Genomic DNA, 23,678 nt, shown 5'->3' with positions numbered 1-23,678 from the left:
TTTTGTCAGTTTTGCTTAATCATCCTGAATCCTAAAATATGGGCAAGTAATGCTACATTCTGTTGTGGTTTAACCCCAGGCAGCAACTAAGCACCATGCAGCCGCTCACTCACTCCCCGCCCCGCCCCCCCCCCAGCGGGATGGGGGAAAGAATTGGAAGGAAGAAGGTAAAACTCGTGGGTTGAGATAAAAACAGTTTAATAAAAGAGAAAGGAAGAAACTAATAGTGATAATAATAATAATAAAATGACAATCATAATAAAATGGTTGGAATATACAAAACAAGTGATGCACAACGCAATTGCTCACCACCCGCCAGCTGATGCCCAGTTAGTTCCTGAGCAGTGATCCCCACAGGCCCACTCCCCCCAGTTTATATACTGGGCATGACATCACATGGTATGGAATACCCCTTTGGCCAGTTTGGGTCAGCTGTCCTGGCTGTGTCCCCTCCCAACTTCTCGTGCCCCTCCAGCCTTCCTGCTGGCTGGGCATGAGAAGGTGAAAAATCCTTGAGTTAGTCTAAACATTACTTTGCAACAACTGAAAACATCAGTGTGTTATCAACATTCTTCTCATACTGAATCCAAGACATAACACTATACCAGCTACTAGGAAGAAAATTAACTCTATCCCAGCCGAAACCATGATAATTCCTTTACTACAATAATCAATACATGGCAGTAAAAGGCTCCTTCCTGCTCTGGAATTTCAGTAGCATGCCATAATTTGTCCTGATCCCTCCCCCCACCATCATCTAATAACTTACTGAAAATGACATACATGTTTTCTGAGTCAGATGCATTTAAACCCAATGGCATTGCTATGATCAGTTCTAGATTTTGATTTTCCTGCTTGATTTTCAAAATATTTGTCCGGGGGAAGAACACGTCACATCTGCATTAAAAGCTCTGGAGGAAAGCAATGTTTTGAGATTGAAGTACTGCATTCTCCCACTTCCCCATGTTAAAAGAAAATCACTATGGCTTCACTTAATTTTCAGGTAAATCATCCTTTACATCTCAAAGCAGAATGTATCCTGAATAGAAAAACTATCCAGGAACTTTCTGTTGCCCAAAGTATGCACTTACTAATTCTTAATATTAGTTTTGTGTCCTGTATGAAGAGATCAAAGGGTTTATGAGATCACGGGAACTGTGGCTTTCAGTCACAGACAAACAGGCCATCAGCCAGTATCAGCCCTCACAACAGACTTTTAGAATAACAACAGTTAAAGAGAAAAAAAAGCAGCAGAAGGTGCAAAAGTGCAAACCTGAAAGCTGTAACTATTCATGCATGGAATAACACACCTTCAGCCTATACGCCTTTATAAGAAAATCACGATAAAGATGGATGTTGTGGTTATGCAACATACACTTTCTTAAAGAGTGAATTGAGCAATAACATTCATCTTAAAAGATAAAATACATCTGAAAATAAACTTGGGACAATAGGATATGAAAGACAGAACTCCAGAAGCAAGAGAAAAGTGAAGAGCAATAGGAAAAGAACTGAGTAGCCTGCAATTGCTCAAAGCTCTTATTACTCTGCATCAAGCTTTGTTCTTGTCTAAACTGTAACTAAGCATTAATATTTTAAAGATGGATGGAGGCATAATGGATAATATTTCTAAATTTGAAAACAAAACCAAACCAAACCAGACTTCAGCTATGGTTTTCCCTTTGAAGTACCACCATGTATTACTTCTCAGTCTTTTGAAGGTGGCATCTTACATGCAGTCAAATGCAGAAAACATGGGAGAGGTTGGTCATAACATACCTAGCATTATTCATCATACAAAAATCCAGTATTTACTATGAAACTCAAGGCTTCTTAAATTAAACTGCTAAGCTGTGGAAGGACTCCACTACAGACACTCTTACACTATTATCAAAAAGGTATTGATGGCAGCACTTAGAATGTAGTGTCTGGATGCCAGGATGGCCTAACATCCAGCTTTAAAAACTGGTTACCAAGGAGAGAATGTTGGAGTCTGAGACAAGTTCTTCCTCTTCCTGATTTCATGGGGGGTCTGAGGTGGCAATATTTTAGTGCTTGGCAGCATTCTGATACTGCTTTCTGCTGATGGAAGATCCAAAAGAAATTAAAATCTGTCTTTGGTGGGCCACCAATATCATCCTGTGTTACGTGAAATAACAGATATGAAAGAAGGACCACATTTTTACACAGATGACAAAGAAACAGTTTTAATTGTTGTGTAGAAGCCACTCTATGTCATTATGTCAGCAAGATACAAACCTAGAACTAAATGAAATTGAGAAAATAGACTCTCTTGCATCAGATATTAGTGGTTTCCAGTTTTAGAAATTCCTTCTTTTGAAGGGGGACATAAAACTGAGAAAAGAGATGGACTTTGGCAGCACCTTCTCTAGTCCCTGTCAACAGGGTATCTAAATGGATATACTCACACACCAGGCTTCCAGTTAATTCATCAGATCCCTTTAAGTAGGGGATAATCTGATCAAACCGCGGAGACATTTTGTCATGTCTAGCCACACAAATATTCTTACATGGGGATATCTGACAAAAGTTTTTTCTTAGATACCCTTTCAGTTAAAAACTGCAGGCAGAAATTAGAGCAGCAATTAGCAGAAATTAGGCAGGCTAAACTGTATGGATGCTTTTTTCTTAAGCAAATCAACCACCATTCTGCATAGTTCATTTTCTCTCCTCAGAAGTCCTTTCCCACAGTATTCCACATTTGCTAATTTGAGAAGAGAGCAGGCAGATGGGAATAAAAAAAAAAAAATTAAAAATACATTTAGAAACAAGTAAGAGGAAAATTAAGGTAAAAGCAGTAGTAAACCAAAGGACGAAAATCCACTGCAGAAAATATTTCTACAAAAAAGCAGAAAAGCAAAGCCACAGAAGCATTCAAACACCCAAGACATTACCCAAGTAAAACCCTAAAGGACCAAATGATTGGCACTGCATGTGACTGTCAGCTTTTTGGCTTCCATGTTCCATTGACTTGATTCTAAATGACTGAGGATCAGAGATGCTGAAAACAGTGAGTTTCTGTATTCAAATGCAAGGGATTATAGATATTGGCTACTAACATGCTCTTCTCTGTATTTTATAACTCCAGATTAAATATAATTCACATAAAACCCAAGAAAGAAGTTCCTGTTGTTAAAAATAAATACAGCATTCAGATATAATATTCTCTTTGATGTATGTTCTAACTAAGCTAATTATTTTCTCTTAAATTTTTTCTACTATACTTAAATATGAAATTAAGGAAACTAAAATTTCAAATGTATTTTTTTATACAAGACAATACATGGCAAACTAGAATCAGTGAGCACAACCCGGCTTCAGCCTACTCTGTTACAGCATCAGTTCCTAAAGCTAGAGTCCTCCAAAGCTAAGAAACAAAAAACAGGATCTGGTAATACCAATGGAAGTGGAGACAAAAATATACTGAATTATAATCAAGAAAATAAAAAAAGCCAAACTTGATATACAAGGAAGCAGCAAAAGGAGAACTTTGTTCTTTACAATTCAGTTATAAGAGAAGTATCAAATTATTTATTCTTCTACACATTTCAGCACCCCTTGTAAATTCTTATACTTCTGCATAGCCTAATGAACATTTAATATGGATAACGTACTTCACTATCAAAACAAAACATGGGTATTTAACTTGTATTTTCTTTAAGAGCAAATTGGTAACCATACCCTGAATATACAAGGGATGTCTTTACGAGTTGCATGTATTACATCCGATGCTAGGACAGAGCTCACACAAAAATCTTCATCTCTAGTAAGAAAGAGAGCAAGAGAATCACATACATGCACACACTAACATTATTCAGCAAAATCTAATTGATACCACAACTGTTTCAACAGCCTGCAATCTCCTAACACCGCACAGAGGTCACAACTGCCATCACTGCTTTATTATGCTCTAACCATCCTTGACCCAAACAACTCACAAGCTTTAGTTATGTTTCTACAGCATTCAGTACATGTAACTCAGTCCACCTGAAGTTAAGTGGGGTGGCTTTGTGTAGTTTTGGTTTACCGACCACACCTACTCTACAATTAGCAGCAAGAATATTGCTCTTCCAGCCCAGCAGACACATTAGAAATGAATAATTCATACCTTAATGTGTAGCAAGAGAGGGGCCTTTGGAAAAAAAGAAAAATCACATAAAAAGCTCTTGGCAACATAATTATAGTTTGTGGGATTCAAATACGGGTTTTCAAAACAGCTAGATTTTATTCTCTATTACAGCAAAATAAACAGACATCAGAACTTCTGCATTTCAGTGCTCCACCCCAGAGGGCTTGTCTACACAAGACTTTTTAAACTGAATTTGACCAAGTTGATCACCATAATTGCCAATTTTAGTGTAAAGATGACACTAATGCCTGAAACTTGCCCATGCTATAATTCATAGCTGTGGTGGTTAACGTCTATTAAAACATCTAAGAATCCTTGGAAGACAGACTCAAAGAGGCAGCTACAATAAGCAGATAAAGCATGGGACAGTTGGTATAATATCTGGCTGAGTTGCTTCAAGCAATGTACCGATGTGAATGCTGTTATTTGCAATACTTCCACGCTTCTGCTCCTGCTGCCAAAATGTCAGAGAGAGCTGACACTGATGGTTCTCAGAGAATAAATATGAGAACAGAACAGCAGTACTGATGCAACCCCACGGTACTACTGTCTGGAAAAAATATATATCAAGGTGCTTGTGAATGCAAACTTTATATTCAACAGAGATAAAAAGTGCTGTAACATGAAAAGGTATTACACTTTCTTGATAATTCCATAAATTGAAATTAAAAAAATTTCTTGGTTACTCTGATCAATGTAAGTCTCAGAACTTTTGTAGACAGCGTTCAGTGGTTCAAATGTTTCACCATGAAAAAACTCCTGTGAGAAGGCAGGGTCAGAGCCACTGGCATTGCAAATTACTTGGTGCTTTTCTGAAGACTACTTCAGTTTTTCTAATGTTCCTGAAATTACCGGCTATGGGATGATCTGTGACTCAATGTTGAGGTCAGAGTGCAGGGGAAAAAACAATCTACCAAATTCTATTTGTTTTCCATGTGTGCATATGGAATTCTGGGAAGAAGCATGCTAATACTGTAAATATTAGTGATTGTAATATAAGTGACTATAAAGTCACTTAAGTGACTTGTTGAGCCAACTTGTTCAGCCTAAACTTAGCTGCAGTCTATATACATAAGACAGGTCTTCTCAGACCAGAGCTCTCATGATCTTCAAGTTTCCTGTGTACTATAAATATATATTCCTGTTAGCAAAAAAAAACCAGAGGATATCTACTCTGTCATAATAATACAAACCTGAGATCCAAGACTTGACTTGCAACAACTCCAGGCTGGGTGGATTTTCCTTCAGGCACATCATATAAGAACAGTTTACAGTCACAGACAACTGCATAAGCCCTCTGCCACCCTTTCTTAACTCCTGTAGGCTTTGGGACCTGTGTATAAATAACTGATTGCTTATTAAATGTAAGAACATGTAGTAGACACAAAAAGCAGGGACATTTAGAAAAGCTTATACTTAGATCAACGGAATTAGAACACGTTCTACTTGCCCTTCAAAACGGAGTGAAAAATGTCAAGTAATCAAGCAATCATTTTTCCTCCCTTAAGTTCAACCATTCCCTGTTACAATTTAATAAGTATATTAGGCAGCATTAGGACAAACAATGGGGCTTGTATATTCCACAAATGCCAAAATGGTAAGAGTTTACCTTTTATATTATGCTTACATCAACACTGACAGAAATTCTTCCTTAAAGCATGCTTCCCCCCACTCCCCTGCTGCTTATGAACATTGTAGCTACTAATCTACTAACCTTTAGCTCTTGTAGTAAAACCAACCGTTTCTCCCACATCTAAAGCAACGAAGGTTAAATAAGTTACATAAGATAGCACACAAAGCCTTACAGCTTTAGCACAATTCAGGAGATCTGTTTAAACATACTTGGAGGTTCCAAGCTGCATAGCTGTAAGTGAAGTTTAGTATTCTTCTCTTGTCCAAGAGCAAAAGACTATTACCTTGACATAACCTTTATAGGCGGTTCCTATTCCTCTTTGCACATCTACTCCAAGAGGCCTTTTGGCTTGCTCAGGGGGTATGGGGCAGACCTGAGGTGCGCTATCCTTGCAGGAAACATGGCATGCAAATGAACACACTAAGTACAAAAGAGAAAATTCACAGTGAAATGCATGTATGAGTCAATCATAACAGGAGATTAACGCTGTCTACCCTTACGCTCAGCAAATTAATTAACTAAATAACTAAATAAACTAAAATAGGCAGTCAAATATTGCAATAGCCCACTATGCTAAAGGAGTAGGACCTATATATTGTATGAGACCCTCCAAAGTGCTTTTATTTTCTCTTTTAAGCCTATTACTTCCATAAAGGGCAGGAACTGAGCCCACATTTCAAGGCAACTTATGAAGCACTGTCCAGAAGGAAAAGGAACTGGTCAGCCTCACTGGTGTTAAGCAGAAACTAACCCAGTCACAGAAGCGAAAAAGTATTAATAAAGGAGGAATAAAAATAACGGGGCAGTGATAGGGAACAAGATAAATACAGTAGGTGTTTAATTTGATCCAAGTATGCAAGAATACTGCAAAGACAAAGTAACACTAAATTGACCAAAAAATTAGAAAGTGTTAAAATAAAACACAGGCAATAGACTTGAAAGCATAATAAAGTAGAAGCCAAGGGACAAGGACTGAAATGCTGTGTGGTGAAACGGGTATATCTATCTATCTATATATCTCAGAGTTCAAATAAGGAGCAAACATCTATACTAATTGTTGCATTCTTTCTTACCATTTACACCACTTTGTATCACTTTGTGCTACACCAGCAAGGGACGGACATCTCTAAGTCCCTTATCTATACAGCACTTCACACAGAAGCACTACACAGAAAAAACTCAGAATATATGCTACTTTACATGAGACAGACTACTAAGAACTGCAGAACGAATTGACATGTTATATCGAGGAATCTGACCCACAGTTTATTGACCAGATCTTTCCACAGAGATTTTGCCTGGTTTGTCCCAGCTACCCTGTTTCTACCAGTAGGCTTGGGAAGGCAGTGGGAGAGTGGCATGGCACTGTGACCTATCCTGTGCGTCCTCCTAACCATATTCTCGGAAGTGAGCATCTGGCAGATACCCTTTGCACATATAGTCCCATTCTTACAAAGGGTCAAAGGATTCCAGAAAACCTGGAAACAGCCTGCTTCTGCCAGAGCCACAGACTGGGCTGCAAACCAACCCCTCACAATGCCCAAGGGAACAGCCAGGAGAGAGGACAGCCCAGAGCAGGCTGCCTGGCTTGTTCTTTGAGGTACAGTTGCTCCCATAAGAACCGCGGTTACCAAAAAGTTGTGCGTGCAAAGTATTGTAGGTGCTCCCCAAGACCAGATAATAAATTCAGCTCTTTCAGGAGGCATCATAATTATTTGGGACCATGCATATCAAGGCACACGCATTGCAGAACAGGGGAAATCCAAAAGATATAGCCAGTTTTACAGGCCTCTGGAAATGCAGCTCTATTTTACTGTAGTCTCCAGCATTAAAAAGAGGAGGAACTGGGAAAAGCAAGTCATTGGGAGTGGAACATGGCAAAGTTTTGTTCTACTGGAGTCATCTCTGTTCTTATGTCAATGTGATTCTAGTTTCTTCTGTAGCTGTCAAGATCTGGAGTAGAAGAGGTAAACTGGAAAACTAATGATGTAGAGCTTAATCAAAATACATGAGGAAAAAAAAAAGACCTAAGTTGATAGCTACACTAAAGGAAAAAGACCATTTCAAACTTGCAGAAAGAGATGCAAAAACAAGAGTTCAGAACTGCCAGCAATGGGAGACAAAAGGCAGCCCCAGGGCAAGTGCCGGCAGAACAATAGGTGCTCCTGGGGAAGAACTGCCACCAGAAGATCTGCCAGGAAAAAAGCCCTGAAGGGCAGATGAGGCAATCTGAATATGATACTGAAGGTGTCACTGGAGAGGGTGTCACTAGCATGAACTAAGCTAGGCACAGAAATGCAATAAGGTTATATATACTGCAGTGTCTTCAACAGATTTGTGGACTATTTACTGAGTTCATGTGTCTAATCAAGATACAGATAAGTATTTTCAAATAAAAATACCCCCATATACTCAAACATGAAATTCAATAATGACACATGCATCAAAGAAAGCATTTTAAATAAAACTAATGGACAGCAAGACAGGCTACGGGCCCAAAAACCTAGCAAATGGTCCTTCCAACATACAGGGTTTATGATCAGGATAGCATAAAACAGACAGGCTCAGATTCATGTTACCAGAGCATTCCCATAGTCTGCTCCAGTATGGAAACAGAAAACAGTCCTGCCTGCTCCACCTCCCCCTCCCAACTCACACTGTAACAGCACTAATGGTAGCAGAATTAATTAATAATATGAAAGGGAACCATGAGGGCTTACATTAATTCTTTGACTTTAGAAGTCTGATGATGATGCAAAACAAAGGAGAACCATTCAGTGGCAGCCACCCCTCTTTCATGCCCTCCCCAAAGAAATGGTTGCCTTAAAATACATTAGTGTTTTGGGATGATTTTTTCAGGGTCTTGCTGAATATATAAAAAGTTTAACTGACTCACCGTCACAGGCATAACCTTGTCGAACTAATCCCACCATAAGAGAGGTGCAATGACTACACTGAGTAGGGCTTGTGAATGACTTGATATTGAGCTGGTGAGCTTTAGGCTGAAAGATACATTCAGGATAAAAAAATAACTTTTCACTTTCTGTACTTAGGTAATGCAAGCATCCCCCTTCACCACCCTCCAGTATATCAGAGTGTACATTATGAAACCTGGGCTGCTTTTAAGTAAGTGCAGCTTGAAAAAGGCGCTGCAAGACAATAGTAAGAGTTTTATTTCCAACTGCACAAGACACTCAAACCCAAACCTACAACCAACTATTTTTTGTCATTCCTTCTGACAAATCAAAACCCATCAACTTGTATTTGGAAACATTTGATTAAAAACATAGACCTAAACAAACAAACACATGACAAACCCAAACAGGACAAGAACAAACATGGAGGGCTAATTTATAAATGGTATTTTTTCCTTTGTTCTTTAGAATAAGGTTAGCACAGTCCCCCTACCTTTGGTACAGCTAGAGAAATGGATTGAATGGTGGGGGAAGGAGCAGCAGGCATCCTCTGAAGCCGAATTGGTTCCTGAATCACAAAAAACTGTAATTGAGCAAAATGAGGCTTCAAGAATTTGTTTCAAGATTGGGGTGGCAAAACTTACTGTTTTCTGATTATTTTTTTCTTTTTTGAAAATTATAAAAAATGTAATTGTCATAAACATCATCATTCTGCTTTAATAGAAACAGATTGTGTTTTAAAGCACTCACAGGAAAGCCTGAACACTAACAAACAAGCAGCAATACAAAAAACATATGAAAATGAGGTACATCAACATACACAGAGCCAGCAAAAAGGTTTCATTTGCAACTGTCCTCAAAGCAGGTGCAATTAACACTGACACATTGCAAATAAGCAACATTCAATACTGCTTATTCATAATGAATGCTGCAATATGTATTTATCATGAACAAGACAGAGAGACTTTCTAGTGAATTACTTTTCAGGGTAAAATAATGGGTCTCTTACTTCTTGTTGTTGCTCTGCAGTAACAACTGAAGTAGATGGTGAAACTTCTGACTTGGGACCCTGTGTTTCCTGCTCACTAATAGAACTGGTCTGCAAAAGTGACAGCAAACATGTTAGATTAGATACCACAGATCTGATGAAGTGTTCCCATGTCAACAAAATGGAAACAAAAAACAATGGTGATTTCTATATGCAGTACACATACATCTAACAACTTTCCACTCTGGGGAAAAAAAAAAAAAAATATCTTTTCTCAAAACAAACCCTGCCACCTGACGGAAAAGCTGTAAAGCTGGAAGTACTGAAATGCAAAACCTCATAGTAGGTAGCATAAATGCTGTAACAGCTGCCTTCTCCCAGCAAGGCTGTGTCTAATCTCTTGCATGCAGGTATGGAATGATGTTTGTGAAGCTTGGTGATCATCCATAAAATAGCTTATTTCTCATGGTACTTACTACACTAGGATTTTTCTAGCACACAGCATCCAGCAATTCTGCCACAAGAAAAATTCTTAAAGTAGTACTACACAATCTTTCAAAAAGTTGTTTAAAAATGGTTGGCCTCTGTCATTAAAAGAATCATGTCTACTTAATCACATTGTCTTTTATTTCACTAAAATTTAAAACTAGCATCCATTACAAGCCTTCTATTAATTTCACACTTAAATTAGCAACTACTAATTGCCAGCACAAGGGGGAAGTATGCTACAATTCCAGAGCTAAAGAAGCTGGGTGTGGAAGTAGGATACTGTATTACTTTACTCTGAGGACATCATGAAAATCATGATTAACAAACATCAGATTAGACTTCACATCAATGATGTAATTAGCACTAAAGGCAACAGTAATGAATCACTCACTTCCCAGCCAGCTTAGACAGGAAGATGGCTCAAGTTCAGTTAGCTCATTAAATATGTTCAGACATTTGGGGTTTTTTTTATTATGAATTGATTGGTAGGGCTGGGCCATTTAAGATCAAATTGTACCATTATGTAAGATGAACTATTTAAAAATGCTAAGTGTGATTCAGCTTTAGCCATATAGATAGTCAAAATATATAATAGTAAGCCTGTGAAGAGGTATTAAAAGAAAATTAAACTAGCTCTATTTAGTGGATTAAGTTACAGAGAAGTTAAGGAAGTAAAATATCTAGTTTTAGAAGGCCATTTTTACTATGACAGGTCACAATAAAGTAAAGAGACAAAACTACTAGCAAAAACTTACTTCTTCCCAAAAGGCTAGCAGAGAAGATGTAGACGAAGAAGAAACAGAATCCTTTGTTGTAACAGATATGAGGGATAAAAATGATCACTTATCACCCACAGGAAAACTTCAGCTAGAGTATTAGTAGCCTAGCTAAATAAAATGTTTTATATGGCCAAATGATATTTATTCAAACTAAATTAACCCAGAGCAGATGACATGGACTATCTTTATAAGTACACATGAAAAAAATTGTTAATGGAAATCATTAAGTACAGTATCAGCAATTTTAATGTAATTCATCAGAAAACGCCACCTGCATTTCCATAGCGACTACATATTTATTGCAGGATCTGTAGAACAGAATCTTGATTAGTTATGGGCTTGATATTCTACATGCTAAAGTATATCTGGTACTTTTTAAAGCATATTTTAAAATATCAAGGTCAGTAGATAAAAATTATTATTCAGATAGTAGCATATATCACGTTTCTCTCTCTTCCCTCCACCTCATCCATATAGCACATCTTACTGCTTCACCAAGAAAGGCAGCATGGACATTTTGTGACTGGGAACAGCACATACACAAAGTGTATGCAAATATCACAGCATGTCCATAGGCTTTCTTTTTAGCCACAGTGACAATTGGGGGGGGTGTGTGTGTGTACACATTTCAGATATAAAAATCTAACCAGACTGATGAGGTTTTAACCTGAGCCCCTTTAAATCAGGTCCATAAACATAACAGATTATTCTTTTCAGTTCAAGCTCTTGGTTTTATCCTAAACTGTCTGTATGTTTTACAAAAAAAATATCCCAGAAAAATCTTCACAGATCAAGAGTTCACGAAGTAAGGAAATGTGATTCAACGTTGCATTTAACAGTTGCTTCCTTGGGGAATGCACAAACCTTTTAAAGTGAAATGCCCACTTGGAGCTGTGATTTGTATGGTTAGTTTTCGAAGGATCAGAGGGTGTGTCATGATAAACTTGTTATACCAACATCTGTGCCTCCTCTGATTCTCTTCCCAGTTCCTTCTACTCTAACCACTCCATTAAGATCTGGAGCCAACAATTTTACGTATCTGTTTAAACGCTCCTTGAACTGTGTGAACACTTTTCCTTGAATTAACCAGCATCTTCCAACTGCAAAGCTTTTAATCCCTTATTTGTAACAGGGTGTCCCAGCCCTTCCAAAAAACCCTGAATATATTTTATTTAGGCAAACATTTGAGATTAACCTAAACAAAGAAGTTAGAACGGGTAATAATTAATGTGAAATTCTGGGAATATTTCCCAAAGGTGACAGCTTCTCTACAATATACCAAGCAATCTGACATCTACTGGGCATCCAATTCTGTGTCACACTAATTTCGTTAGTATGCCAGATCCAAAAGTGCCATATAGTGCCCAAGTATTACTTTTATATAATAAAAATATAATTCTGTTACCATATTTTTATAGTTACTTTATGTAATAACTCACTCTGAAAGTCAGATCACGTGCAAGAGGAGACGTGTTGAAATATTCAAAAATGGAATCTTGAAAGTCTGGAAGTTTGAGACCTAAAACCCAAAGCAGAACAGGCTTAGCTAAAAGGCAACATTGCAGGTGGTGTTAGAACTCTGTTAAAACACAGTAACTTTAATTACCTGAATCTGTTCTGTATTTTTCTTCCAGTTTTTTCTTCAAACCTTCCATCTCTTCCAACAGTTCCCTATTTTTCGCTTCTGATTCCTTTAATTTACTAAAGCAACAAAATATGATCAAAATGCAATCTGAAATATCTCAAAGGCAGCAATGCCAGTGCACAGGGTTGTTCATTTCTGGTCCTACATCTCAGATGTTTGGAAAATGCCCTTTTTTTTTTGAGCAGTGGTGGTATTTTAAAAGATATATTTTTTTTTTAAGCTGATTAATTTTATTTTTCCCCTGAATAGGCACCTCACTACTTGACAAGATAGTGAAAACTATACTTGAGACTCCTGATATCATTGCAGATATCTGCCAAACAAAATTATTCTAATAGTAGTTTGTCTTTTAATTCCCAATATGTCTACTCTCCAGTTTGTCTAAGAAAAGGTATTGAATTTGCTTTGAATTTGGTCTTATGTTTTTTTTTTCCCTCAGGTGCCCGAGATCTGTATCTTATTACCAAACTATTCACAGCAGTGAAATGTTTACTTGAAAATATTTTTACAGTTCTCATTTGACTACGTAAGAAATGTGTAGTCTGTAGAATGGCATCTTTCTGGCAAAGTCAAATATCCCAGGCACAAGGGGCCATTTTAAGAAAGTTGTTACTATTCTAATCAGCAGTTTAGAGCAGTACATTAAAACACAAACAGAGCCAAAGCCCTTATTACCTTTCAAAAGATATGTTTGCATCTTTAACTTTTCGTAGTTCTTCTTGAACTAGTTGTTTGGCACGAATTTCTGCATCAAGGGCAGATTGTAATTCCAGCCTAGCTGACATATCCAACTTCTGACTGCGTCGCACTTTCCAAAGTGGATCCTGTCGTAGTAAGTTAGTGAATATTAATATCAACTGTCTAAAGATATTTCTGCTCTTGTTCAAAGACATAAATTAGCTTTAACAATGGTTCAGAGAATGCTCTTTTAATTAGTTATGGACAGCATACCTGCAGCATAGAAATCAGTCAATAGTCAGACTTCGTTACACAAAACTGAAGTAATGAGCAATTTTTATATTGGTTAAACCACTAACACAATATGCTTGAAACCAAAATGCTGGATCACTGAGCATGGAATTCAAACTGAGAGAACCCATTGAAAATGCCTAGTGTTCTTTGTCTGATCTAGAAAAGAGTATAAAACTTGCACAGTGACACACCAGACTTCCAATCATGAGATAAATGTAATATTTAATGTAAAACATACCAATCTAAAACATACCAAGAGTAGCAAAACCATGAAAAAATGAAATAATTCAGGTCTTGAGATACCCAAGATATCTAGAACGTTTGCCTAAACAACTCTTATGCTTGCTAAGTAGGATACACTATACTTCTTCATACACCATGCAATTCTACCCTACTACCCTCAAAAGCTAATATTCCGAGCTGTTCAGGCATTTTTCAGTGTCGACTAAATTTTTTATATTCCCTAATGGATACCTCACTAGTCACACATGAACTTGCAAGTAACAGTCATGAAAATGAAAGGAATTTTTCATGTTGAGAAATAATTGCCTTAGATCAGGTTCTGCTGAAGTTACAAAACCAGTTGTAATATAAAGAACAGACAGCGTTCTTTATTCTGGCAGTAGCTAAGAGGAAAATGCCAACTACACGTGATCCGATATTTCTTCCTATTAAACCTCTCAATATTATAACTGTCTCTTGATGATGTAGGCAAATGTTAGTGATAGGAAGTCATAACTTTCTCTTATTCTCTCCTATTCATAGGTTTGGAAGGGGCAAGTAACTTCTTATCTGTATAAACCAGCAGCAGATGGACTCCTTGCATGGCAGACTGTGCTGACTGGCATTGCTAGGGATGTGAGCTTCCATGCCTAGCTGCAAATGGCTCTCCCTTTCCTTATGGCAGGTATTTAGTACCTGCCAAGGCAAAACAGTGTTTTTGTCTTTGAAACCATGCTCCTTTGTGAGAGCTGTTCTATTTTGCAGATTTTTTCAGGGAATTCGTGTTACTACTGTATGGGAAACTTATGGCATAAGGTCTCATTGTTCTGCATGTAAATAAAGCTACATGCTCTCAGCATGTCACTAGTTTGTAACAATATCAACCAGCTAATACTTGTTCACAAAAGAAAACTAACTTTGTTATCTCACTGTAACAGCAATTAAAATTATTCACTTGCTTCTAATGTGGTGAGGTACATTTCTGTACTCCCCTTTAATGGTTTAAGTTACTGTTTCTTCTCTCCTCTGTACTGTTTGAAGCAGTTTATGATGGCAGATTAGTATGAAACAACCGCCCCCTGTAATTATCAAATTCTGATCAGATTACCTAGATGGATTTCACAAGCAATAGATAAAAACTAGACAGCAGAGCAGAGGATTTATTAGAAAAGAATTCTGATTGTGAACAGATAGCTGAAACTAAAATCTATCATCTTAGACATCCCCAGGACAGCCTGAATGCTTGCTATTTTCTTACCAGTGTTCGTGACCCCAGACTAGAACTTCTCAATGATTCTAGTTCTTCTGTCATCTTGGAAGCTAATGCTTGGAGATAGCCACGAGCATCCTTCTCATCACTTACCCTGTTGTGCAATTACAAAAACCTGTTACTTAAGTTTCATGGCTCATAGCACCAAATACTGTACCACCAAATAATCAGAGTGTCTGCACTGGATTTAGGGATGTAACAGAAATGGACAAAGCAGGGAAAACTCCCAACAACAGAAAACTGAATACATCTTAGTTTGTCTGCTTTAGATTTTTCTTTTATCTGATCCTCTTGATTGTGGCTGTTGCTAAGGAAACGAAGTTTCCCTTCTGCCATCAGCAAGAGTTCTGCAGAGATTCACTGTTATTGTTTGGAACATGATCTGCATATTGCTCGCTCAATTTTTATAAGGGCTACCTTCAAGTCCTTCTTGTCTCGCATGCTGAAAATACTTGCGCACAGCTTGCTAAAACAGCAAATAACAGAGGGAAGAACTGACCTGTGAATTAAGTTCAAGTGCTTGTCTAGTACAGCTAGTGAGGTTCTTCTATATGTTAACATGGATCTTCCTGAATGAATTTATCAAAATATTCCAAATTGGGTGATTTAATGATCACTTTAGAGACTGAAGCAAGCTGACACCAAAACCCTCTCCTTCGTACTTAATAGCATCTGGCAATTTCACTTGTCATTACTACTCAGCAATACTAGAAAGCAGAAGAGAAACAGCTAATCAGCGCTCAGAAGTACCATGCTTTTGTTGATCCCAGACAAAGAGAAAGGGCCTAGCTATACACTGAAAGAAAAAAAAAAGCCAATCAATATTTCAAAAGTTGAAAGTAGCCATCTGGATCTCTAAACAGCACATACCATTGAATAATTTCTGCAATCTGAGCTTCCCAGTGAGCAACAGACTCCTTCTTTGCTGCTAGGTCTTGGAGCTCATCTTCTAGCTGTCTGTTCTGTGCTGTTAATTTGTCCACAAAGGAGCAGAGCTGAAACAAAAGATTAATTTCATCTGTGACTTATGTCAGTTTCGGACTTTTTACATATGTGTAGGTCTACACACCTACAGAATCTGAACAAACAAGACCACTCTGGGCTATCTGGAAGTTCTAACACAGACCAAAGAACTGGAAGGGGTTCTTTTTTTGTGGAACTGGAGACTAGCTCCTGAGCATAGAAGAATATATCGCTAGTTCACACAAAACAATCCAAAACAAAGGAAAAGTAAATGTAGAGGTCATCGAGAGGAATGAGGTTTAACTGTAAGCCATCAGGAAGGCAGGCAGTCTTTGTAAATGCTTCTCTCTCTGTGTGGCCTTCATTAAGAAATCAGAAGGTGGTGCCCTCTGAGTTGTGGGAATCAATCCCACAAAGAGCAGTACTGAGATGCTTAAGTTACTATTTAGCTAGATCTGTGACATTTATGTGGCAAAAATGACATTTGTTTTATTCAGATACTGCCTGAACATTCACAGATCTTGTTCTGACCAATGAGTACACTACTTCAACAAAAGAAAGTAATGAAGTAAGAATATATTTTGCTTAAAAATGTTTCCTGAAATAATTACCCTCTCATTTTCTGTTGTCAGCTTTTTGTTATCTTCCAAGAGCATAGATCTTTCGCGCTCGTATTTCTCTTTCATTGTTCCTACTGCTTCCTCCATTTCACTGTGCCTAAGGAGAAGGACAAGAAATAGAAACACTTATACTGTAACATTGCTGAACCTGTAGACTGGATTTTCAAAAAGGAATAAACAGAGTTAAGGTGAAATACCAACCTGCACAGATACCTATGCAATGCAATACACAAAAAAAAGAAATCCATGGTTAATGAATCATGCCCAAAAGCTTACCTCTCTCGCTTTGTTTTCTCTAATTTATCCTTTAATATCATGATCTCTTTCTGCAGTGCAAGCTGATGGCTCTCTGAATCATGTACTTCCTTTTTCACATTTTTTACTTCCAAAACGTGTGATGCTTCTCGTCGGACCAGCTCCTCTTCATAAAATAAGATTTTCTTTTCCAGCTCAGACTTAATTTTGGAAAGCTCCTGCTGATGTTCTAGTGTGGCACCTGCTGCCCGGCCTCCCTGCTTCAGCTGTAGAAGAAGAGAAACCATCAGGAAGAGACTATGATCTTTATATTTTGGTAATATTATTTAAAATTAGAATTGTCCAACTGGTGGCACCTGGGAAAATTTTTATTTGGGCCCTAAGTGATTTAAAAGCTGCCTGTCTCCAACCATTAAGACATGTGCTTACATGACCCTAATAAGGGGTTCAAATGGGTTGCAGAGATAACAGATTTGGACCACATTGGTTTAGTATCTGCTTAGAATTTATATAAACTGGACATTTTCAAGACGCTCATGTCCAATGAGATATTAAAGTCTTTCAAGCAAAAAAGCAAATAAATCTGAACAGGTTAGGTCAGGTTTCTAGTAATGCTGTTGTTTTTAAGTTTCCCACAGGTATCAACAGTTGTGCAAGCAAAACTATTGCAGCTCCTGTGCCATGAGTAAACATTTATGAAAAAACATGTAACCTTTAAAGCTTCCAGTTCATTTTCCAGTTGTTTGGAGAAGACCTCACTGTGCTCCCGAAGCTTGCGTTCTTTTGATGCTTCTGCTACAACTTCTTCAAGTTGGGCTTCCAGCTGTAACAGAAGTAATTTTAAGTCATTTCAACACAAGATAGTGTATTATTTCCTTTCCTCCATATGGACGAGCAGCAAGTTTTCCTTATTTCTATTTTACGTTACACCACTATAACAATCATCTTAGAATGTCATGATAATTGTTTTGCCTTCAGTGATCCAGGCATCTGTCTCATGCAGTAGAACTATTACTATATGACTTTTGTACTGATATGAACTACACCAAGTATATGCAGGGAAACTGCTCAGCTTCTGTTAATACTAAGAGAAGGAAACGACACTACGAAGTCATTCCAGTTGCGAAAGAAGAAAGTCTCATACATTTACAGGTCAGCTCCATGCCTCAGTATCTACTAAGGCAGCTTAAAAATCCCAACCTTTGAGCCAAACTATTGCAAAATACTTCAAATTTGAACACTGAACACTTTTACCTTGCAGTTATAGAACAAAATAAGCTTGATCACCCATTTATTGACTTCAGAAAGCTTATCAGAAAGACAATTTATATTTAGAAGCAACTGTTGCAATTCAACCAATAGTGGCACAGTTTTAAAACATGACAGGAAGAGTAAGATTTGTTTTTCTGCATTCAAATCCAACTAGCAAAGTTGTTTTTAAAAGGACTGTATTTACAATTGTGGGCCAAGATAATGAACTTACAGACTATGTTCTGAATAGAAGATTGATACAGCTGTTAGGAAAGGGAGAACAGAGGAATTTGGGAGAACAAAGACAGGAGATTATAAAGCCCTGCATGGAGATATTTAACTGAATAAGCAACAATACTTGAATACCTGCTGCACTCTACTGTAGAGATGAGGTGCCACAGCCCCACACATCAAATATGGTGCCACAGGCCTTCACCTTTCCCAATTAACTACTACTTATTCACGGATAAAAGCCTGAGAAACTTCATCTCTTACTACATTTTCATAGACTGCCCTTCAATTTGCTAGAAGTTTTGTAGCAATGTTTATAAAGCTCTTGAATTTCTCTTCTACACTTCACCCAAAGAATATATAAAATTTAATATTTTTCCGTTATTAAAACACTCCAGGTTAACTACAATAGCTGTTTCTTCTGCCCTCTTCTGGTTATCTACTTCATCTCATGTAAAACTATAAATTGCCTAGAATACTAATTGGAAATAAATTTGCTTAAAGATATTACAGACATTCTCTACAATGACTAACTACAGAGGAAGGAAAACCATGTATTTAGTCTGTATCACTATTCCTCTCTCCAGCTGAAGAGAAAAATTCAGTTTAAAAACAAAAAAAAACGAACTCAGAATACTCCAACCTTAAAACACATGAAGACATTAAGCTTTCTAGGTTTCAAGCTGACTATGAGTCAGAGTCTACAAGAATCAAAACACAAGAACTAAGAAGCTGGGCATATAGCAAGAATAGTTTCCTCCAGATTAAAATCAGCATGAGTACAAATAAAAAAAGAAGACTCAGTTTCCTGCTACATCAGTAAAACATTTAGAAACAAATTCAAGATCTATTTTGTGACCTGTAGCAAAGTCATATGGAAGAGTTACTGGGGTAATTTCTTACAGATGGACAAAGTAAATTATCATTAACAGTCCCAATTTTTCAATACAATCACATATGAGATACTGGATAAACAGCAGCTAAAACATGTTGTTAGCTATTTTATCAAGCTACCTCTTTTCTGATCTTCTCTGATTTACGGATGTCCTGTCGCATAGCATCAATTTTCTGCATGCTCACTTCCACCTCTTCTTCTTTGTCACGAAGTTGCCGGGACAGCTTCTGCTTTTGAGACCGCAAGTCTCCCATCCTCTCACTGAGCTCAGAGAACTCCTGCACAGCTAGCTTTCTTTGTTGGTGGGCATCCCTCAATTCTTTGGATTGCGTCTTTAATCTCTCTGAGGCTTCTACAAGTTGCTGGTTTAAATAAAAAAATGTAATAAAAAGAGTCATTTGAACTTCATATATTCTTTCCAAGAACAAAGGAACTGCACCTACATAAGCATGACTTGAAAGCTCAACCACCTCACATAACTTCTAAATATTATTTCTAATTCTTAATTTACACATTTTTTTTTTTTTCCTGGCTAAGCAGCTACAGTAATATACCAAGACAGCAGTTATTCTGCTTCTAATGTGGCAGCTCCAAAAGCGTCTTTGGTGTTCCAGAAGTTTTTCTAATAAATCTGACTACACAAGGCCACCTCACTTCTAAATAACTTAATTTTAGATTACCACCATGTACCTGCATAATAGTAACCTTTTTTAAAGGAATGTTTTAGCAGACAGCACATTCAAGGGACATATCAGATGTACTGTACCAACACTGAGATGCTGCAGCAAATCTTGTGAAATTCTTCAGAAAACTGAGGAAGATTCCTTAGAACAAACTGTGAAGCTCTAATACTTCAACTGAAAGTATAAAAGCTGTTTCTTTTAAGCAAGTAGTTAACAAAAATTAACAAGATTAAAATAAAAATTGAATGTTCTACATAAAATCATTTGAGAGTGGGAGAAAAAAAAAATAAGAAAAAGAGCAGAACTAGACAACAGAATAAATGTATACTGGCCAAGGGACTTCTAAAAATTTCTGCCGTTAGTAGGAGTATTGCAGGAGCATTCATTAACTTCCCAAAAGGCATGTGTTCAAACCAGAAGGAGCAGATTTGCCTTCTTTGCCACTTATACGCTCTGGTAAATAACCCTTACCAGTGGTTAACAGACAGAAGAGAGGCTGTTAAATTCTAGTGGACAAAAACCCCAGAGATTTTGGCCCATGGATTACTTTTGGGTCCATCTAAATGCCACGTGAACAATACGGCTGCTAGACTTTTCTAAAACTAGCTCTTTGAATAGATATAGTTTTCTCGGTATTATTGAAAGTGGTATGTAGTATATGCAAACCCATATTTACTTTACTGCAAAATATTTTGCTGACAAACTAAGATACTGTTACACTTTAGGAAGCAAACAAATGTGTAATTTAGACAAGAGTAAATAAATCCAGCAATTACATAAAAGTCAACCTCAGCCTTTAGCAATAATTAACCTTTTGGTATTACAAAGAGTAAGTGGGCTCAGGCTAGAGCAGTGACCTAGCTCTATTAACTCTTTCATATATATATGTGCTTTTTGATATCTACAGGACTGATGACTAGCCATAGATCCGAGTTTATCTCCTGTGTATATTGTCATAGAATCATTTAAGTTGGTCGCTGGGCACCTGAGGAACAACTGGTCTTACTATTAAAGACTGAGACAAAGTAGGCATTAAGTACCTCAGCCTTTTCCTCCTCCTTTGTCACCCTGTTTCCCACTGCATCCAATGAAGGCTGGAGATACTCCTTAGACCTCTTTCTGTTGCTAATGTATTTATAGAAACGTTTTTTATTGTCTTTTACAGCAGTAGCCAGATTAAGTTCTAGCTGGACTTTAGCCCTTCTAATTTTCTCCCTGCATAACCTCACAACATCTTTGTAGTCCCCCTGAGTTGCCTGCCCCTTCTTCCAAAGGTCATAAACTCTCCCTTTTTTCCAGAGTTCCAGCCAAAGCTCTCTGTTCAGCCACACTGGTCTTCCCTGCTGGCTTGTCTTTCAGCACATGGGGATGGCCTGCTCCTGTGCCTTTCAGATCTCCTCTTGAAGAATGTCCAGCCTTCCTGGACTCCTTTGCCTTTCAGGACTACCTCCCAAGGGACTCTGTCAACCAGTCTCCTAAACAGGCCAAGTCTGCCCTTCGGAAGTCCAAGGTAGCAGTTCTGCTGACCCCCCTCCTTACTTCTCCGAGAATCAAAAACTCTGTGTGATGGCTGTGCCCAAGACAGCCTCCAATCATCACATCACCTGCAAGTCCTCCTCTGTTTGCAAACAACAGGTCCAGCGGAGCACCTTCCCTAGTTGGCTCACTCACCAGCTGTGTCAGGAAATTACCTTCCAACCACTCCAGGAACCTCTTGGACTGTTTCCTCTCTGTTGTATTCTATTGCCAGCAGGCATCTGGTAAGTTGAAGTCCCCCACGAGAACAAGGGCTAGCGATTGTGAGACTTCTCCCAGCTGCTTATAGAATATTTTGTCTGCCTCTTCATCCTGGTTGGGCAGTCTATAACAGACTCCCACCATGACATCTGCCTTGTTGGCCTTCCCCCTGCTTCTTACCCATAAACACTCAACCCTATCATCATCATTGTCAAGCTCTGGACAGTCAAAACACTCCCTGACAGGGCTACCCCACCGCCTCTCCTTCCTTGCCTAACCCCTTCTGAAGAGTTTATAGCCATCCGTGGCAGCACTCCAGTTACAGGAGTCATCCCACCGTGTTTCTGTAACAGCAACTATATCATAGTTTTCCTGCTGCACAATGGCTTCCAGCTCCTCCTATTGCCCATGCTGCGTGCATTGGTGTAGATGCACTTCAGTTGGGCTACTGATCCTGCCACCATTTTTGGGGGAGAAGCCCTAATTCCTACGTGACCATCCTCAGGCACTTCTGTGGTTTCTAACACATCAATAACCCTTGCATCTTTGCTGTCACATGGCTCGCCATCCCATACCTCCAATGTGATGGCAGATTGCAAGATCTCACTAGCACACCATCCCTCAAACACTGGTGTGCCAACCAACAGGCTTATCTCTAGCAAGCAGGTTTTATCCCTTTCCCCCTTCAAATCTAGTTTAAAGCTCTTTCAATGAGCCCTGCTAACTCCTGTGCAAAGATCCTTTCCCCCTTTGAGACAGGTGTACCCCTGTCTGTTGCCAGCAGGCCTGGTGTCATGTAAACCGACCCATGATCAAAAATCCCTAAATTCTGCCCGTGACACCAGCCTTGGAGCCAGGTATTAATCTGCTGGCTCTTCCTGTTTCTTCCCACATCATTCCCTGCAACTGGAAGGATAGAAGAGAAGACTACTTGTACTCCTGATCCCTTAACCAGTCATCCCAAGGTCCTGAAGTCTCTCTTCACTGCCCTCAGACTTTTACTGAAACAGTTGAGAATAATTAAACAGGTAAACTAAAACCATTCTTTAAGTGTTCCATCTAGCAGAACACGGAAATAAAAGAGATGACTATCAATTTCCAAAAAACCAAAGTGTGCTGCTTTGGAAAACTACTCTGTTGCTAATGAAATTAACAGGTTCGCTAACATCTCAGTATAGTTTTAAAAAGAAGCATTTAAAACACTAAAATTGCAATCACAACAGAACTGTTTTATAACTACTTTACATGATCATTTTTAAACATATCTGTCTTTGGATCAATACCTTATGAAGGTCCTCCTTTTCTTGCCGCAGTACTCTGCACTGTTTTTCTAGTCCTTTCAACTTGTGTATAGAGTCTTCATGTTCTTGTCGAAAAGCCACTGCATCTGCAAGCTGTCCTTCCAGTTTACTTATATCTGTAGATTAATACATATTAAAGGTAACTGGTCCCAAATTTACACCAATAAAGCAAGCAACATTACTCAAGCAAACTGGCATCACTTTGCTTGGAAAATCAACTTCTTTCCCTTTCCCATGATTTTAGACTGTTTAAGGTAATATTGGGGCACTGACACCCCCAAATAATTTTAATTTTCTCAGTCTATTAAAGAAATCCTCCCGAAGACTGTGATCTCTGTAAGTGAAAAAGCCTTAGCACAGGGCTTTGGTTTGAGGAATGCAACTTCTAGCCCTTTAAAAATTGATACAAACTTGAGTTGTTCTAATTCTAGGTCTAGTAATTTGTCTCCTAAATAGTTTTCATTATATGACAAGCAAGGCTACAGTCAATCATTAGTGCATCTAGCAAGACATGAAAGGACTATTTATTTCCTAGAGTAGACAAGAACTAACAATCTGGGAAGGAAATACCATCCTGCATGAGGCAGGCTGGAGACCCAACTGCCCATATTCCTGGCAGCATGTTCTCCTGGTAGTTCTCTCTTTACTCTCAAAGAAAATTAAAGAAATTTGATTTGAA

At 38.2% G+C, this 23,678-nt stretch overlaps 1 protein-coding gene across 20 annotated transcripts in view; it reads right to left on the bottom strand.

Moving 5' to 3' along the window:
- CDC42BPB (CDC42 binding protein kinase beta) overlaps positions 1–23,678 on the bottom strand; it is a 101,756-nt gene that overhangs the window by 13,586 nt on the left and 64,492 nt on the right. For 5 of the 20 annotated variants that reach the window (XR_005931980.1, XR_005931981.1, XM_041122056.1 and 2 more), the window contains exons 12-29: positions 22,982–23,115; positions 19,398–19,640; positions 17,614–17,724; positions 16,923–17,167; positions 16,638–16,743; positions 15,934–16,058; positions 15,052–15,157; positions 13,275–13,423; positions 12,561–12,655; positions 12,394–12,473; positions 10,931–10,981; positions 9,708–9,797; positions 9,192–9,281; positions 8,680–8,785; positions 6,067–6,203; positions 5,344–5,483; positions 4,130–4,153; positions 3,703–3,784 (exon numbers count right to left, since the gene is read on the bottom strand). Coding sequence is in view for 18 of the 20 variants with exons in the window: in XM_041122056.1 (XP_040977990.1) it covers positions 3,703–3,784; positions 4,130–4,153; positions 5,344–5,483; positions 6,067–6,203; positions 8,680–8,785; positions 9,192–9,281; positions 9,708–9,797; positions 10,931–10,981; positions 12,394–12,473; positions 12,561–12,655; positions 13,275–13,423; positions 15,052–15,157; positions 15,934–16,058; positions 16,638–16,743; positions 16,923–17,167; positions 17,614–17,724; positions 19,398–19,640; positions 22,982–23,115 (2,114 nt within the window). In the remaining 2 variants the exon portion in view is untranslated. The remainder of the gene's footprint in view (positions 1–3,702; positions 3,785–4,129; positions 4,154–5,343; positions 5,484–6,066; positions 6,204–8,679; positions 8,786–9,191; positions 9,282–9,707; positions 9,798–10,930; positions 10,982–12,393; positions 12,474–12,560; positions 12,656–13,274; positions 13,424–15,051; positions 15,158–15,933; positions 16,059–16,637; positions 16,744–16,922; positions 17,168–17,613; positions 17,725–19,397; positions 19,641–22,981; positions 23,116–23,678) is intronic. The other 15 variants (XM_041122057.1, XM_041122053.1, XM_041122052.1 and 12 more) reach the window with 11 other exon arrangements.

This window comes from Aquila chrysaetos, chromosome 2, assembly GCF_900496995.4.
Source record: "Aquila chrysaetos chrysaetos chromosome 2, bAquChr1.4, whole genome shotgun sequence".
Classification (NCBI taxonomy): domain Eukaryota; kingdom Metazoa; phylum Chordata; class Aves; order Accipitriformes; family Accipitridae; genus Aquila; species Aquila chrysaetos.
Note: the sequence above shows the minus strand (reverse complement) of the source record. Positions and strands in the feature narration are given on the sequence as shown.